At 31.1% G+C, this 19,934-nt stretch overlaps 2 protein-coding genes across 4 annotated transcripts; one reads left to right on the top strand and one right to left on the bottom strand.

The window, feature by feature from the left end:
• The first annotated feature begins 51 nt into the window (after nt 1-51).
• Nucleotides 52-12,303, top strand: LOC142331179 (protein transport protein Sec61 subunit gamma). Of its 3 annotated transcripts, XM_075376902.1 has the most exons (5): nt 104-203; nt 956-1,000; nt 2,181-2,275; nt 6,089-6,191; nt 12,098-12,303. In XM_075376902.1, the coding sequence occupies exons 3-5, from the start codon at nt 2,182-2,184 to the stop codon at nt 12,105-12,107; spliced, it is 207 nt and encodes a 68-aa protein (XP_075233017.1). In that variant the 5' UTR covers nt 104-203; nt 956-1,000; nt 2,181; the 3' UTR covers nt 12,108-12,303. The 3 variants fall into 3 exon arrangements, with proteins under 3 accessions (XP_075233016.1, XP_075233018.1, XP_075233017.1); XM_075376901.1 differs by lacking the exon at nt 956-1,000 and having other exon boundaries at nt 52-203; XM_075376903.1 differs by lacking the exons at nt 956-1,000; nt 12,098-12,303 and having other exon boundaries at nt 52-203; nt 6,089-6,195.
• Nucleotides 12,304-18,316: 6,013 nt separating this feature from the next.
• Nucleotides 18,317-18,763, bottom strand: LOC142330894 (zinc finger MYM-type protein 5-like). The gene has a single exon (XM_075376360.1). The coding sequence runs from the start codon at nt 18,761-18,763 to the stop codon at nt 18,317-18,319; it is 447 nt and encodes a 148-aa protein (XP_075232475.1).
• Between the last annotated feature and the right edge of the window lie 1,171 nt (nt 18,764-19,934).

Genomic DNA, 19,934 nt, shown 5'->3' with positions numbered 1-19,934 from the left:
ATAAATTTCTTCTCAGCGAATATAGAGAGAGATACATACGCTACCTATTGAAATTACTTCTAACTAATAACTCCAAATTGTCAGACACGTCGCCCAGTTGTTGACTTTGTTGGTTACACGTATCCGTTAACGGTGGTTATACGTCCTTACAAATTGTTTTGTGTTGTTTCAGTATTTGTAGAAGATCGCTATTGCGAATTTATGTAAGTTTGTATCATTCTCTTTTATTAATTTATATATTATCTAATTTAAAGTTAGTTTATTAGAAAATAAATTCTTTTTATTTATATTTTAGTTCTAATAAAACTAAATTAAAGAAAAATTTATTATACTAAAAAGAAATATATTTTTCGATTAGCCTAGTTCCTAGTTGTGTGCTTCTTGTCGTTTATGAACCTAGTCGGTGAACTATCTACAAACGTATTAAGAAACATTAATATTTGATCTTAAACTAATTAAATTATTATTTATTTTAACAGACTATGTTCGTTTTAAAATTACTGCATTTCACTTAACCTCTTTAAGATGTATCTCGTTTTGGGGTGTTCAGCCCAGCGTATCGTAATATTTAAGTGATGATTTAAGATGCAATCTTAAATATACTTCCCATTGATGTTTATATTTTTATATTCATGTATTATTCATTTAATTGAAAAGATTTGATCATGTATTTAACCACCTTAAAAGTAGTTATATGTTATGGGCTTTATTTCATTGATTAAAATATTTTATCTTGCATCGATCCGTTATAACATATTGTTATAATTGTTCAGTTCAACATTCTGTTTTATGTAATTTTATATATTGTATTGTGTAAAAGAATACTTTTTATATAAAATTTATTTAATTTAAGTATTCTATTTAACTTCATCCAGTTGAACATCGTTTATAAAGTTTAACCTTTTTCTTTACAAGATATCACTTCTACTTAACATTGATTGGTTTTTATTTACAGGTACAAATATGTTAAGAGACTTCCATGAAATCAGTTGCTTTTCTTGTAGGTAGTAGCATAATGATTTGTTTTTTCATTAATATGAAACTTTAGTATTAATAACAATTTAATCATATAAATGATTAAATGTTAGGTTTAATATTTTATCCTCTCTGATAGTGTTGCATATGATTCAGTAAATTTTACTTTATTGTTTAACAAATCATGTGTCAGAATGATATAGTTACTTACCACTAAATTTTCCCACCTGGAGATTGATGGTTCAGGGAATTGCCAAAACAATTACATCTCCATTAATGGCTCCTCAGCTCTAACCCCAGCCACTAATTTTTGTTGGGGTTCAGTTAACACCATATCCTAGTCAGGATATGGTGTTAACCATATCCTAGGAGTACAGCTTCAGGTACACTTGGGATTTGAAAAATGGAATCCAGCTATTCATTTACCCTAAATCAAGAAACCTACATCTAAAAACTTAATGAATATTACATAAATATATTATATATATTTAATTTACTTTTTTTTTCTATATGAATAGTCTTTTTATTACAGTAATACTTGCCATGGTACGTATTAACGCCACCGCAGCTACAGCTTTATTTAAAAACAAAGTAGTGAATCGGATTTCGGTGGATTAACATTAATTGGATTTCGGTGCTATAACATTAAGGTTATATTATTAATAAGTTGTATATATTATGCTTGCTATATTATGGTTAGCGAGCGAAGCGAGTGTAAGTTATATTTAGTTAGGTTTTGATATACGTACGATTTGTCAGTACACGAAGTCAACATAACCTAAACAGCAGCTGTAGCTGCGGTGGCGTTAATAAGTAAGTACCCTTGCCATTAAAAGGAATCTTCAAATTAATTATTTATTTAATTTTTAATAAGATTAACAATTTCCAGTTTTTAAAATCAAACCTACACTAAGGAATTCAGTAATAATATTGTATTTTAATTGACATCATATAATTTGTTTATTAGCCATTAATAAATGCTAACAAACTGCAATGAAACTGTTTTTATGTTAACTTATGTAATTATTTTATTATTTTTTTCTTTAGCAATTTTTGTATCAGCAGATATTTAATATTATTTATTAAAACACCTTATTCTTATTTAAACATTTTATGATATTATTCTAAATCTTTTAAATTAGGTAGATGTTTTAAGGTTGGCTTAGTAAGTAAATTTTTTTTTATTAAAGATGCAATTTTTTCAGAATGGATCAAATAAGCAAAGTTATTGAACCTGGCCGCCAATTTGCTAAGGATTCATTACGTTTAGTCAAGAGATGTACAAAACCTGACAGGAAAGGTAAGTTTGATTTTTTTGCATTATATATACATACAATTTGTAATTATTTTTTTTTTAGAATTTAATGATTTTGGTCTGTATTGTTACAAATATAAATAAGTAGTTTGTTTTATATAGGATCAGGGTGATTTAATTTTGGTGTGGTCCAAAATATTTCTTTGGTATTTACAGAATTACTTTGTCTTGCAATAATATTTTTCTTGAATATTTCAAATAAAATGTAATTTTAGTAAACCTAAGAGGACATTATATTTTATAAACTACATATATGAAACCGTTTAACATATCCTGTACCTCAAGTAGCAGACTGAGCTAATATAATCCTTGTCTCATTTTGGATAGTTTAATTTTAGCTTAGCAGCTAAAAAGAAACTAATTTTTTTAATGTAAATTAATTATCACTGTTTTTCCTTTTTCCTACAACTGACACTGATAACAATGGTTAAAAAACAAGGTTAAATATAAATAATAATCTAACCCCCTGCAATCAATTCCAGTCTGAAAAAGTTTTCAAAAGGAATCATGTAGTTTCCTTCTTCATATTAAATACATGCGGTCTGTTCAGAAAACAACCGGACTTTATTTTTTTAACCTTTATCATTAATTTTACAGATTATTGTCCCTTGTACCCTTCAAAGTACTCTCCTCCCCTATTCACACACTTTTCCCAACGGTTATCACTTCACAAAGCAGTGCTGGATAGCTTCATTTGAAATGACCTTTAAGGTCTGTGACAAATTTCCATTAATGTTTTAAATAGTCTCAAAACTAAATTCTTTCATCACTGATGAATGGAGCCAGGTCTGGCAAGTAGGGAGGCTGAGTGAGAAAAATCATCTGATTTTGGGGACAAAGCTGATTCTGTGGGCGCATTATCATGGTGAAGGAACCATGAGTTGTCTCACCACAACTTTGGTCTCTTTTTGCAGATTTTTTTTACGTAACCATTGTAAAATGCCTTGGTATATGTATGTTTTACTGTTTCACCTTGAGGTAGGAATTCAAATTGCACAATTCCATTAAAATAAAGAAAAACAGAGACCATTACTTTGACATAGGATCGAGACTGACGTGCTTTCTTGAAGCGTGGAGATCCTTTGCCAATCCATTGTGATAAAAGAACTTTTGTCACGATGTCGCAGCCATAAGCCTAACTTTCATCTTCCATTATAATCCTTTGCATAAATGTTTCATCATAGTTGGTTTGTTTGAAGAGTTGCCAACAAATATCCACAATCTGTTGTTCGGACATCAAACGAGGAGCAAACTTTGATGAAACTCTATGGACGTTCAATTTTTCAGTCAAAATGTCATGTCATGATCTAATTGAGATGCTAACCCTTTCTGCAAGTTCTCTGATAGTCAATCGGCGATTTGCACACACCAGATCATTGATTTTCTGAACATGGGTATCATCAGTTGAAGTCGAAGGCCTTCCTAATCAAGGGTCATCTTCAATTGACTGGCGATCTCTTAAATCTTGTAAACCATTTGTAACATTGCTTACGACCTAGAGCATCATCTCTGTAAGCTTGTTTCAAAAGTTGAAATGTTTCTGTGAATATTTTCCCTAGTTTCATGCAAAATTCTACATCGTATCATTGCTCCTGAAAATCGCTACTTACAGTTAAACACGTTGCACTCAGATAACAATAACAAGATATCCTCTGTGGTTACAGAGGATTCGGAACACAGTGCTGCCAACCACACATCGCTAAATATCTCTGTTGACATGTAATTAAAAATGTTCAGTTATTTTTTGAACAGACATACTATTATTATTATTATCTGTTCTTTTATAGGATGAAAGCATAACTAGTAAATATCAATTATAGTATAATTTTTTTGTTTATGTTGATACTTCCTGCTGATGAATTTATTTGCCCTTGCTAACCTTGTTACTTATTACTTGATTTTTCTCACATTCTAATTTTTTAGAAAATTGTGGTATTGTCATATATTTATTTTAGTTTACAGTTTTTACTCGCATTATACTTTTTTTTTCAGCTAGACATTTCATTTTTATTTCTTGTTTAATCACATGTGTATTGGTTTTGAATCATATTTTGTTTAGGAATTTATATTAAACATTCAGTAAGTAATATTTTATTTCTAATTTTCTCTAAGTTATATTTTAAATCTGGAACTGAATTGCACACTGAAGAAATTCACATAAAGTTTCATATCCAATTTTTCTTATTTTGAGTTTTAATTGTAATAATTGGGCTACTCATAGTGCAGGTTACAATGATATAGTAGAAAACATTATTAATTAAACTTTTTGTATGAGTGATTTAATCTTAGATAACAAAGCCTATTATCTCAATTTATCATTTAGTTTGTACATTTGCACAGTTATCAATCAGGAACTGTTGAAAAAATTAAAAGATGCATATCAGTCATCTTAAAATTTCTCTTTCTCTGACTGTCGCCAGTTATATCCTATTCTCTTAATGTTCTCCATACCTCAATACTTGTTCCATTCTCATAAATTATTCCCTTCTACTCTTCTTTCTTTTATATTTTCTGTTTTAGTATTATTTCTCATTGTCTGAAACTGTATTATTTTTTAATGAAGTCTGATCTAGGCCCTCTTTATCATAGACTGTGTTAACAATAATGCAATACTACGCATCATATTACTTACATATACTAGTTTTGTTCCAAAAATAATGTACAGTTCATCAGTATTTAAAGAAATTTATTTGTGTACCAAATCAAGTTTACAGTCTGTCAATATAATCCCTCTCCCCAATCTGTAATGCACGCTCATCAGTGCCGGGCAGATTTTGGATTCCTATAAGGAGACTTTCTTGAGGTGTTGAATTTTCCAGGTCATGGCAGATGATAACTCTTTCAAACTGCTAAACCAGTTCGACAGAGTGGTTTTTACAAATTTGGAAGGAGATCAATGTTCGGTGGACTCAAATCAAGGCTGTATGGTTGATGGTAAAGTATTTCCCCAAGCATAATCAATGAAAATATTGATAAAACTCACAATAAGTGGGCGCACAATGTCATCCAAGATTGGAACATGATGTTGATTTCCTTTTCTGGTTGCAGTATTTTAACTTTTGAACACATAACATTTTGTTAAAATACAGTGTGTACTGTTGTTTTTGTTATTCAGGTTTTATTTTTCATTTTTCTTACTGTCATGCAGCAGTCTTTTTTGATCACTGTGGCAACAGTAGTGATGCTTCTATTGTCTATTGCAGTAGACAGCCAGCCAGCCAGAGCATGGCTCATCTACTTTATGCCCTCTGCTTCCCCTAAACTTTTTATGCCAACGCTTTACGATGCTATATTCTATAGTGTCATCACCAATACTTCCCAAAACTATTGATAAATTATTGGGACAGTTTTGCCTCTAAGGTTTAGATTTTGATGTATGTGCATTGTTCAAATTTTGTTAAGTGATCTGAGTTCACTTTTGCCTCATTTTTAGAATGTATTGACATCATTTACACACTTAATTAGTGTGCTTGTGATAACTCAAGTTACACATTGCCAGTTGCCACAAGTTGTTCCATGTCTTCGTTTTTGCACACAGTGCATTATTTACAGGATATAAATAATTATATTACTTATCCAGCCATCTTATTATCAAAGATGATGTGAATGGTAGTTTGACAATATTTTTTCACTTTCTATAGTCATTTTGAGATGTTATTTATCATCTTTCTATCTTCAGTTTTATTAGTTATTTTGTGTCTGAAGAATTTTTTGGTAAAACATTATTTATATTTAAAACTAGAATTTTAATTACAATTACCATTAAAAAAAGTTTCTCTTATTGTTTTGTTATTTCAGAATTCCAAAAAATTGCCGTTGCTACAGCTATTGGTTTCTGCATCATGGGTTTCATTGGATTTTTTGTTAAGTTAATCCACATTCCTATCAACAACATTATTGTGTAAGTTGTTAAACATTTATTTATTTATGTTTGCTCCACTTAAATTTTGCTAATTATAGAGTAGAGGGAGAAAATTCATGCAAATGCCATAAAATAAAAAAAAAGTAGAAAACATTGAAATGTGGTATTTTAGAAAACATATTAAAATTATTTGCATAGATCTGTTAAAAATATGTAGTTTTAAAACAAATTATAGAAAGTAACCTGTGCTTGAAGAAAAGCTAAATCGGTATGTTGTATGTTGGGTAAAGTTAACAAAATTAAAAGTACACACAGCTCATATTTGCCAAAAGAAATTGGACTTGCCAAAAGAATTTGGAAAACAACTGAACTTATGATAAATCATAACCTTAAAAGATTAAAAGAAATTATGAAATAAACATAACTTAATTCTATATAAGAAATATCAGCTGTATGATTATGAAATAAACATAGTATGACTGGAAAACTATTGCATTACTTACATATGCTGTAATATTGAAAAATTAGCAATGAACAAATGTCATTAACTTAGACAAATAAACTACAGTAAATCTTATTATTGGCACTGGCCTTTTCTGAATTATGAACATCATCAACATTAAATAATTAAAGCATGTAATTCTAGTTTAGTATAGAAAAAAGGCCACAATAATATTCCAGTATAAAAAAAGTTAATTACAATAATCAAATTGAAATAAGTGAACATAAATAGAGTTCATTTTAGAAAATAAGTTTTCTTGAAAACATGAAATTACAAAGTCCAAAAACATAAATTCACATCAGGAGTAATTTTCTTTAGATTAATATAAGAAGAAGTAATATGAATTCGGTTCATGAATAGATAAGAATTAATCTCAGCGATTAACAAGTTACAAGATTAAATGATAGAGTTAATTACAATAAAAACAAATTGTAATAAGTAAGCACGTAAAATATGTTGCACATGAACAATAACATAACCTTATATAAGCCACCTGTCGTGACTGCACTTAAGTGAATAAATGGTTTTTTAAACCAAACTTGAAATTGAAAAGCATAATGTACGATTAACTGAATGTTTCACAAATTTTACTAATTGTGTAACTGTTTACTATAAATAATAATGAAGGATTTGAACATCCCTTAATAACACACGAATATTGGTAAAAAATGAACTCGTGAAATTAAAGTGCACATATACATACAGTTTATCCTTGGTATAGTGTGTAACAGAGGTAACAATTTGTGCTTAGAAGTTGAAACAAGATGTGGCGTCTCAGATTTGTAGTAATGAGTTTGGAGAGATTCTGCATCGATGAAAAATGTAATCAGCAGCTGGAGAAGATTCGGCGTCGGTAGAATTGGCAGTTTGTAGCGATTGAAGCACTTTCAAGAGAGACGTAATATACTGAATTTGAAGATTAACTTAACAAAGAAACGAGGCAAAACAAAACATAGAGATCGGTGAAATCATGAAACACTGACGAGTAGAACTAGAGAATATTTCGACAGAGAAATACCACAATGTTTATCTGAGTACGAAGATGACGAAAGTATTTAAAAACATTAAGTATGAGAGAGAAAGGTCACAGTCGACCTCACATGGTGAAAGTCTGATCTACTCTGCCGAAAAAAATGGCATGAGTGAAAAGAGGGGGAAACCAAACCTAGGCAGACCTAAGAGAGTGTGTGTTGGCAACAAGAGTAGTGTCTAAGTATTAGTATGAGAACGATTAGAGAAAACGTGTGGAATTCGGGAACGAAGTCAAAACAAAAATAATTTACAAGCAAGCAGACCACTAAAGAATTACGTAAGACTGATAAAAATAATTTCTGAATACGCACAAGTTGAAGAAATGACATCAGGGCAGACAAAGAGAAATAGACTTCTAGGAACTATGACAATATTGAAATTGGTGAGAACAAAAACACTTAAGAATAATATATATATATTAAGACTAAACAGCAATAAATAATGCGAGATATGAAATATGTTGACACCAATATGATGATGCAACAGTAAGTAAAACTGGAGCCTGAGAGAAATTGATAACGAAAACAACAGACCAAACCAACCTATATTAAAGGACACATAAGATAAGCCTTACAAAAATGCAAAATAAATTTACCAAGCCTGTAAACTACAAGACTCAACCATAACCTTGAATTTATTGGAATAAAACAACTTTACGCAATGGCGTAAACATTGTAAATTAAAGTTCATATGTTGATGGGATTATTAGGTACTTACGTATTAATGCCACCGCAGCTACAGATTTATTTAAAAACAAAGTAGTAAATCTGATTTCGGTGGAAAATTAACACTCTTTATTAATTTTAATAAATGGTTATTTATATTTATTTATTTTATAAATATAATTTAACCAAACTTAACCTTCGCTCGCTAACCTTGACTAATTAACACCGTAATTTTTTTTTAGTATTTATTTAATAAATTCAGTAATTATTGCAATTATTTATTATTTAAATAATCAAAACACTCCTGTTAATTAGCCAAGGTTAGCGAGCGTAGGTTAAGTTTGGTAAAATTATATTTATAAAATAAATATAAATAACCATTTATTAAAATTAATAAAGAGACTGTTTAGAATCTATGTTAACTCTATATCGGCCTATTTTCCACCGAAATCCGATTGACTATTTTGTTTTTAAATAAAGCTGTAGCTGCAGTGGCGTTAATACGTAAGTACCAATTATTTAGTAATGGAAAGAAGTGTGGAATATAAAACAAATGTAAATATTCACTGTAACTGTACTTGAAGACAGGCTGGAACATTTAAAAGCAAGTAATCATAAGTTATAGAATGTAATGACCACATTAAAATGAAAATTATTGCAAAGTGAAAAAGAATTAAATTTTCACCAAACCAAATGGTGTGATTTTTTACTGGTTTACTTTTGTAAAGTGGTAAATAAACATGTTTTTGTGACTAGAATTACATGCATTTTGACTACTGTCACTAGATTCCAATTAGATATATAATTATACCGTAAGTTTTAAAAATGGTTTAATACTATATAACACTTCTCAGTTGTAATTTGAAATCAAATTCAGGGTGTAGCAGATTCTTAATTTGACTGGAATCATCTGGTTAAGAAAGATATTTTAGCACTTTGCTATGGATTGTTACTCGTGATATACGAGGTGCGACAATAAAGTAATGAGACTGATTTTTCTTTGCAAGATGTGGCAACCCTGCAGCCTGCGTAGGCACACCCTCTTTGTCCTTGGTCTATAAGCTACTTCTAGTCCAAGCGGCACATTGATGCAACTGCTCAGTTGTGAGTTGTGCTGTAATAAGTGAACACGTGTTTGTGTCTCTCGTCACAGAAATGAAACCCCAAAATATTGCGCAATGGTATGCCATTTCTTTTTGCATTAAATCGGGTGAAAACGCGACAACAACTTATGGTAAGCTTCAGAAGGCTTTTGGAGAGGAGGTTATGTCAAGAGCTCAAGTTTTTCGGTGGCATAACATTTTTAGTGAAGGTAGAACGAATGTTGAAGATGAAGACCGCAGTGGACGACCATCAACCTCACGGACAGATGTCAACTTGACCAGGGTGCATGAAATCGTACGATCTGATCGAACATTATCCGTGAAAATTATTGCAGAAGAACTCAACATCAATATAGAAACGGTTCGTCTAATATTAACTCTAAGATCTTGGTATGAGAAAGATTTGTGCAAAAATGGTCCCCAAAAATCCCACACAACAACAGCGAGAAACACGGAAAAATGTGGCAGCCGATCTGTTAGAGCAAATGGAAATCAATCCAGATTTGTTGAGCCGTGTTATCACTGGTGATGAAGGTTGGTTTTTTCAATACGATCCAGAGACAAAACGCCAAAGTTCGCAATGGTGCTCAAAGGGATCACCCAGACCAAAAAAAGCTCGCATGTCAAAGTCAAAAGTGAAACGCAAGCTTGTGTGCTTCTTCGATTCCAAGGGAATTGTTCATAAAGAGTGGGTGCCTCCTGGATAAACAGTTAACCAATATTTCTACAAAGAAATTTTAGAAAGACTTCGTAAACGAGTTCTTCGTGTCCGTGCCAACAATCCTGATAATTGAACTCTGCATCACGATAATGCGCCATCTCATACTACTCTGTCAGTACAGCAATTTTTAACCTCAAAACAAATTTTGGTACTACCACAGCCACCTTATTCACCAGATATCGCTCCGTGCGACTTTTTTCTATTTCCAAGAGCCAAATGGCGGTCAAGGGACATCATTTTCAAACAACACAAGATGTCCAAAAAGCTGTGACGAGGGTCTTGGAGGATATTACAGAAGATGAGTTCCAGAAATGTTACAATCAATGGCAGAAGCGCTGGAGTAAGTGTGTGCAATCAGAGGGGAACTACTTTGAAGGAGACAACACTAAACATGACTAAAGCGGTAAGCATCATTTTTTTTCACATCCGTCCCATTACTTTATTGTCGCACCTCATATATATAGAGCAAGATGTAATTTGATTTCAAAATATGTTCATGTTATTCAAGGATATTAATTTTAGAAAACCCGGATATAACCCGGGTATATAATATTTATTTAGCCCAAATGACATGTTTTTTTTGGCATGTTCATGTGTGCTCAGATTTCATGAGTACTTTACAAGCGATTAATGATGTGTACTAGAACTTGAACGCTGGAACTCTCGACTACCAAATCAGCTGATTTTAATGATGTGTACTAATAATGTGTTAAACAAAGATAGTACACCAATTTATAATACGAAAGGAAAGGTTGATAGGTGGGTGGAATATTTTGAAGAGTTATACAGAGGAAATAAATTAGAAATCATGAAATGAATTACAATTGGTGTAGTAGAGGAAGAAGAGGATGAAAGTGGAGAAACAATACTGAGAACTGAATTTAAGAGAGCATTAAAAGATTTGAATGGCAGAAAGGCTCATGGAAAAGACGGAATACCTGCAGAATTACTGCGCAGTGCAGGTGAGGAAGGGATAGAGAGATTATGCAAACTGGTGTGAAATATTTAATGATGTGTGCTCCAGTCACTGTTGTCTGTGAGATTCATTGTGTCATTTTGCAAATGAATCACTGTAATATAACATTGAGCTTTTGCTGGATCCCCAGCCATATTGAGATTTTTAGGCAACGAGCGCGCTGGTGGTGTGGCAAATGAGGCTTTCCAGCCTCCTTTCACCAATCGCACAACAATCTTATCTGTTTTCTAAAGTGGATGGTGCATGATTAGTGACAAAGTGAGTGAGATGCATTTTTCACCCAGATAAACTAAAAAAAATAAAAAATCAAACTAAATCCTTCAGAATCAGCTGAAACAAATGTTGTTTGCTACAAAAACTAATTTATTTTTCCATGTAGCCACCATTTACAGTTACACATATCATTTTCCCAATAGTGAACCAGTTTTCTCATTCCATTAATAAAGAATGCTGGCTGCCTTTCCTTGATCTATGATCTCACTGCATGCTCTAGTTCATCATCCTTGATGAAAAGAATATTTTTAGTTTCCTTCTTTAATTTCGAAAAAATTAAATTTGCAGGGCTTCAAATCTGGCAAGTACAGAGTGTCCAAAATGGGTTCAAATTTCAATTTCACAACAACCTCACCAGTTGCACGTAAAGTGTGAGGCTGAACATTATAATAGTGCAGAATTATTGGCTCTAGGATTGTTGTTGAACATGATACACAAATCTCCTAAGGGGTTTAAGCATTTTTTTTAGAAATAACATAAGGAGGGGAAAACACCTTTGTATGATATTTTATTCTCCTGTTATGTACCAGTGTGCAACCGGTTTTATTACATTCAACCGTCCCTCTTAATATTTATTTATATAACTAAATCTATGTGAAAATTTGCATGACATTATATCAAATAAGGGCCTTTAATTATTTTATTAATTATTCTTTTCTTTTTTTGTTTTCAGTGGTTCGTGAATGGCATTACCTTAAAATTTGTTTCTTCTTATGGCCCTTTTAATACTGCCTTTCATACTGAAATTTTCATCACCCATTTTATTTATCATCCCTGTTATTTTTTAAATTACATTTGTTTATAATTGGTGTTTGTACAATATCTATAATAACATAAATTATTTATTATGTGTTGAATAATATTTTTTTTTTTTTATTATAGGGTCTTTGCGTTAAAATTATTTGTTACCTATTTCCTCAACTTAAATTATTATATTAGACTTATCTCTAACTTAAATTTTCAACTACTCTGTCATTCTTATTGGTAAGAATTATTTTTCAATAAATATTCTCCATTGGGTAAAACCATTTACATCTTACAGAAATTTTTTACTTAAAAAAGTTTTTGGTGTACTTGCCTTACCTTTAATTAAAAACATTATCAGCTTTTGATTGATTTTTGTACAATAAAACATTGTGTTGCTACATTTTAGAAGCTTATGTTAAAATAATAACAAATAGCCTTTCCTTGTATAAGTGTATATTAATGTACATGGAGCCAATAAAAGTACTTTGTATTTAACTTTTGTTTGCCTCAAAAATATGCGGTAATGATCATTTTGTTGATCTTTTATTGTCTCACCTTAATAAACAAATAATGAATGACAAAATTTAGCTATCAATTACTATTGTAATACAGAATTAATGTAAATATTAGATGTAATTTATATCTATTGAATATGGAAAAATCTACTGTTATTGCCAAGCTGTGGTTGGACCTCCTTAAATGAGAGCTAGGACACAACTTGCAACATCATCGCATAATTGTTCGGGGTCAGTGAACTGACCAAGGTTCAGGAAATTGTAGGGCTAATGAAAATATTAACATGAAACTTGTATTTGAAATTTTATAAATAAGAATGGGGTAGAAATAAATTTACTTTACTCAAACTCATACTAAAATTTCCTTTTTGTATGATGTGTTTGTTGTGGACCAAGATAAAGTGTAACAATAGTAGAACAAATTATAAAATTTAAGATTTGTTTATGATTCAGGAACCCATACTACAGGACCTTATGGCTGTCATCTGTGGTAATGACAAAACTATTTTTAATTAGATCTTAACTGTAATTAGTAACATCTGGAAGAGGTAAGGTATCAAATCATCTAGAAATGTATTCATACTAAGGGAAGGTAATTAAATGATTCATAATCATTTTCTTTCTCTCCAGAAAAAAAATTGAAAAGTTTGGAAATTAATCGTACAACCTTTTAATAAGGAGCAAACATAAAATTTAAAAATTGGTCCACTGGTTTAGAAGTTATGAGCACATAATAATGTTAATAGAAACAAAAATACTATTTGATTTTCTTTCTGAAGAAAATAATATTGACTTCTACTTTTTAGTTGAAGCTTAACATATTATTTAAATGGAAGTAAAATTAAAAAAACCCCAAAAAGAAATGCTACAACAGCATTGTTTCCAACTTCATCAACTGGGTAATGCTTGTATACAGCTAAGTCTGTTGTCGTAAGAGCGGTAAAATAGAAGCTTTTGAAAGTTCAGTAATGTGTTAAACATGTTTGTCTCAATATTGGATGGATTATATTGCTAATGTAGTGGCTAAACTTTCCATGGTTAATTACAATCAATAAAATTCAGTTTCATATTTTATTTTAATGTTCACTTTATTAATTTAGTATCATGCTGAATTTAGAACAAAACAAGTACATTCTACTGTTGTTAGAATTCACACAGAATATTAGAGAATAGAATAAAATTTGTACTAATTCATTTTACTTTTTTCCACAAATATCTTATTTTTCTTTTGATAAGAAAATAAGTTAGGTCATTAGGTAATAATAATAATTTTCAATTCATATCATTGGTAGGCAGGTTAGATTTCAGCCCTATACAAATTCCAGGAAACTTTATAGCAGTATTGCCAGATTTTTTTTAAAAATAAAAAATAAATAACCTTCTTCTGCCTTATCTGCTCAGTGAAAGTTAGGGATTATAATTTTATTCACCACTGTTCTAAAAAGAATTCTACTGAACATACCAAACCATTGTCTCATTGATTTTTTAGTGGTGATGTCTTCTGCCAGCCTGGACTATGATGTAACCCAGTGGGAGAAGTTCTGGATTTTGACTGTTTGCACAATCTCTAGTTCCTTTTCCATCCAGCTTAAAATCATTTCATTTATTATTCTGTTCGTCCAAGATGCTTTAATGAGTTCATGATTAAATCCCGTACAACAGGCAGAGAACACAACATTAATTTTTTTAAGCTTTATTATTCATTTTACAGATTATTGGTACTTGTCCCCTTCGAAGCACTCTCCTTCCCTATTCACACACTTTTCCCAGCGGTGTTTGCACTTCATGAAGCAGTCCTGGATAGCTTCATTTGAGGTCCTTCTTTAAGGTCCATGACGAATTTGCTGTAATGTCATCAATAATCTCAAAATGGCATCCTTTCATCACTGACTTTAATTTTGAAAGTAAGAAAAAATCGCAAGAAGCCAGATATTTTATAAGTAGGAGGACAGATTTCTTTTTCTGATAAGGTAGTTATTGAAGTAATCTGCGTTGAATGTTATGTGTAATATGAGATACAAAAGAGTTAATGATTCATGTCATTGGTTAAATTTTTATCGGCTTTCTCTTTCTGATAAGGTAGTTATTGAAGTAAACTCTAGGGCGTTGAATATAAGTTGTCATCTAAGTTACAGAAGAGTGAATGTTTCTTGTCATTGGTTAAATTTTTATTGGCTTTCGCTCTCTGATAAGATAGTAACAGAAGTAATCTTGGAGGACGTTGAGTGTTTGGTGTAATCTGAGATACAGAAGAGTGAATTTTTCTAGCCATTGGTTAAATTTTTATTGGCTAACACTCTCTGATAAGATAGTTATTGAAGTAATCTGTGAGAACGTTGATTGTTACGTGTAATCTGAGATACGGAAGAGTGAATGTTTCTTGTCATTGGTTAAATTTTTATCAGATTTCTTTTTCTGATAAGATAGTTATTGAAGTAATCTGTGAGGGTGTTGAATCTGAGATCTGGAAGAGTAAATGTTTCTTGTGATAGGTTAAATTTTTGTCAGCTTTCTCTTTCTGATAAGGTTGTTATTGAAGTAATCTGTGAGGGCGTTGAATGGTAGGTGTAATCTGAGATACGGAACAGTGAATGTTTCTTGTCATAAAGTAATCTGTGAGGGCGTTGAATGTTAGGTGTAATCTGAGATACGGAAGAGTGATTGTTTCTTGTCATTGGTTAAATTTTTATCTGCTTTCTCTTTCTGATGAGGTAGTTTTTGAAGTAACCTCTTGGGGCGTTGAGTGTTAGGTGTAATCTGAGATACGGAAGTGTGAATGATGACAACTTACATTTAACGCCCTTAGAGTTTACTTCAATAACTACTCTATCAGAAAGAGAAAGCCTATAAATATTTAACCAATGACAAGAAACCTTAACTCTTCCGTATCTCAGATTACACTTAACATTCAACGCCTTCACAGATTACTTCAATAACTATCTTATCAGAGGGTGTTAGCCTATAAAAATTTAACCAGTGACTAGAAACATTCACTCTTCTGTATCTCAGATTACACCAAACACTCAACGCCCTCTATGATTACTTCTGCAAATATCTTATCAGAGAGCAAAAGCCGATAAAAATTTAAACAATGACAACTTACATTCAACACTCTTAGAGTTTACTTCAATAACTACTTTATCAGAAAAAGAAAGCCGATAAAAATTTATACCTAGCATTCAACACCGTCACAGATTACATCAATAACTACCTTATTAGAAAGAGAAAGCCGATAGAAATTTGACCAATGACTAGAAACATTCACACTTCTGTACAGGGCCAGATTTAGAAGAAAGGAGGCCCTAGGCTATTCCACTTATGGAAGCCCTTTCACCTCCCTTTTTTAAGTTTGTAAATTACATGAGTGATAATAAAATACATCATTACTGTGATATATATCAATATGTTAATTGAAACATGTTGTGATCGGTACTAACCTTTATAAAAAATGTGCCACGAATAATAAATAAAAAAAGGTCGAGGACACTTATTTGAACATTTAATCTCCGCACCATATATAATACTTGTAACAATAACTAATCAAACATAACACACAACATTTATAAAGAAAAAAAATTCAAATAATGAAAATCTTTGATTACAAAAATTAAATAAGCAATAAAAATTATCATATTTTCTATCAAGTTAAATTAAATAAATTCAATTCAGACAAATTTATTTCATAATAATTCGCATTTAAAGTTAAAGTATGAATCATTATGAATTTTAAGTCTTTAAACTAAACCAAAAATGGAACTTTATTCAAACAAAATCCAGATCACAAAAAGAAAATATCAAATTGTATATCACATTAACATTTTAACTGATTCAATCCAAGTATACATTTAAAATGAAATAGTAGATTAGAAGAATTTCTTTCTAAAATTTTTCACACTGAATTCTATAAGTTAATCAAAATCTATTTTTCTGAAGGTCTCATTTTCGATGCACAAAATACTCAATGAAGACAACCTCGTCTGGGTCATTGTGCTTCTTAATTGATTTTTGATATTTTTAAGTCTTGAAAATGACCATTCCCCAGTTCAATTAGTGACTATTATACTGAGAAACAGCTGTAAGATTGATTCCACATTGAGGAAGGCTACTTGAATATTTTCTTTGAATATTATTTGATACAAGTTTGTATGCAAAAAAGTGGAATTTTTTGAAGGCTTATGCGTTTGTTTCACGTATGTGTGGAAATGAAATAGTTCTTCAGTAAGATTTTGGTTGACATCTTCTGGGTAATCTTGCATTAATAACTCAACACCTCTTTGAAGTTCTACCTTTCATAATGTAAGATTGGCAAGAAAGGAAAATATTTTCACTACATCATCATAAACAGAAGCTCTTCTTCCTAAATTTGATTTTAGTGCATCTAATATAGGAATAAATGATTTAATCCTAAATTTATCTCTTGAAGAGAGTTCGTCTAAGACATCAGGGTCAGATTTTTGTAATTCCCTTTCCTTTTACTTCTTATTGTCCTTCTGGCAGTTCTGTATTCAGTATTTGGCAACGAGTTTTTTGCTTGCTTGTTGCTTAAGTGCATCAAAATCTTCCCTAATTTCATGTAAAATATCGAAACGTGACCTGTACCAATCTGCACAACTACTAAGTAAAATATGGCTTTGAAGAATTTTATTTACTCTTGAAAAATGTCTCCGTATTCGATTCCAGTAATGGAGCATAAACAAAAATTCAAATCCTTCCATCTTCTCTAAAAGATTGTTGGCCCTCAATCTAGTATCATCCTTTGTATTATTATCTGAATGTAAATAATTGAATGCATACCGATGCACTCAATGATAACATTGTAATTTTCTAAAATAGCTTCTGTAGCTTTTGCGTGTGCCTCCCACCTAGTGTCTGATATATAATTAGGCACTTTAGAATGAGGTTTCAAATGTGATTTCAGAACTGCCCATCTTTTTGTGGAAGACGAAAAAAGATACAAACATCGTTCACAACACCAAAAAAATTAACAGCATCAATGCAATAATCAACAGCTGAACGACCTACTAAATTTAAAGAATGACCAGCACATGGAACAAACAAATCGTGCAAACTTGTTTTTTTCGATAATTTTTTGCTGCATACCATTGTATCTACCAGCCATATTGGCTGCATTATCATAAGACTGTCCTCGGCATTTTCTGAAATCAATTTCAAGTTCAGTAGTGATATAGTTAAATACTAAATCAGCTATGGTTTCCCCTGAGTGATCTTTTAGCTCAAGGAAAGTTAAAAATCTCTCGGTTGGCAAACTGTCTTCAGGTGACACATATCTAATAATTAAGGTCAACTGATCAGTATGAGATATGTCAGGAATGGAATCTACTGAAAAGCTAAAATATCCAGCCATTTTTCACTTCCGCCACAATTGTGTCTTTCACTTTATTTGCCATAAGTTGAATAATTTCCTTACATATATAGCTTTAGACAGATATGAAGGTTTTCCTGAGCCAGGATTTCCTTATCAATCGATATGATCTCTTAAAATGGATCGAATTTTGTTACTAGTTCCAGAAGACTAAACTTCCAGAAGTTTGGAATTCCAAACTTTTCATTGTCTCCTCTAAATGGTAAGCCTCGCTCTGCAAGAGTGTAAATTACAGCAAAAACTCTTTCTAAACGTAACGCCAGTATTGCTGATCTTTTCTTATTTCTTCCTCTAGCTTTGAAGTTAAGGTTTTCCTTTTTGCTCTTGTTAAGTACATTAACATAGCATTCCTATGATTTTCATGAGTTTGAATGATAGCAGAGTTTTTCCAATCATTAAACCCTTCAGAAGTTAATACTGTTGCAGAAGATTCAATATTTGGAAAGAGTTTACAAAAAAAGCGGCCTTTTAAGGGAGAGTACACAAGCCATTCTAGGGTATATTTTTCTCCATTGGCTTTTGTTGAATAAAAGATTGCTTTTGTACAAAATCTGGACTGATTATTATATTCTCGCTTAGAATTTAAAAATGGTCCACAGTGATACTGAACTTGAGAAGGGCCGTTCTCTACCCAATGTGATATATCGTTTTGCGATAAATTTGTCCACAAGCCAACATCTGTTACAGTAGACATATATTTGACATCACTATCTAAATTTGCATATCTTGAACTTGGTGTTTCTCATTAGGTGTCAGAAAAAAATTCTGAATATTCATATTATTTTCTTATGGCTCATTTGTATATTCGTTTTCAGTAAGTTGCTCTTGAATTAGTTCCATATTTTCACTCTGAGTTGGTGCAACGGCCGTGTCCTCACATAAAACGTGCTGCATTGCTTCCAACTGAGTAGTACTAGTTGGCACATGCATGTAAGCAGTAATCGGTGTTAGCTTCTTTGCTTCATACTCTTGTAGCTTCTTTTTCTTGCGTTTGCAAGCACCACTTTCAAATCTTTTACTCATTCTTAGATTAGAATATAGAACAAGATATTTGAGTTATTAATTATTGTACATAAATAAAAGTTAATTATTTATTATTAATACAAAAAATAACATTTTACGTATTTGAACTGTGGTAAGTTTTCTTTTGTTTACCAAAATTTTCGATATACAATTTGTTTTCGAATAATAAATTGAAGTAAAACAAAAACTCATTTCCGTGAATAGCGCGTCTCTTATAATAGTCATTGTTTATAAAATAATAAATCTTAATTTCTGAATTTCAAACACTAATCAATTTAAAAAATATTTCCAAAATATCTTTAATTCAATAATGAAACTAAATTATCATTTTTCAATCAAGATTGTATGGAACTGTCATTTTGTCTCATTGAAAAAAATAGCAATAATGAATTATATATATAAAACTGTTGTGTTGTAGTGAAACAAGCACTCAACCTTGTGCGGGGGGGAGGGGTTAAACACAAAAAATCGTCTTATATTTGTAAAAAATGCAAGAGAGGTGTTCAAACTAAGTGCTATCCTTTGTATACCAGTTAACTCATTATTTTTTTTACATCCAAGTGTATATATTTTCTTTTGTTAGTAAGTTACTTTTAGAAATTTTTACTGTTTTTTTTTGTCTGAAATATGTATTGGAACTATTAAGATTAGTTTGTATTATTTGGTGTTGTAATGGGGAAAGGGGGGTTTTCCCCTTTTTTATGATAAAAATGTTATTTTTCATTATAACTAAACAAAATTTTATGAACTTCAATATGGTGTGACTTGTATACTACTGGTTATTTTTTTTGGTGTATGATTTTTCCCTGCAAACTCAAGAATTTTGAACTATATAATATCAT

Source organism: Lycorma delicatula, chromosome 10, assembly GCF_047948215.1.
Source record: "Lycorma delicatula isolate Av1 chromosome 10, ASM4794821v1, whole genome shotgun sequence".
Taxonomy (NCBI): Eukaryota; Metazoa; Arthropoda; class Insecta; order Hemiptera; family Fulgoridae; genus Lycorma; species Lycorma delicatula.
Note: the sequence above shows the minus strand (reverse complement) of the source record. Positions and strands in the feature narration are given on the sequence as shown.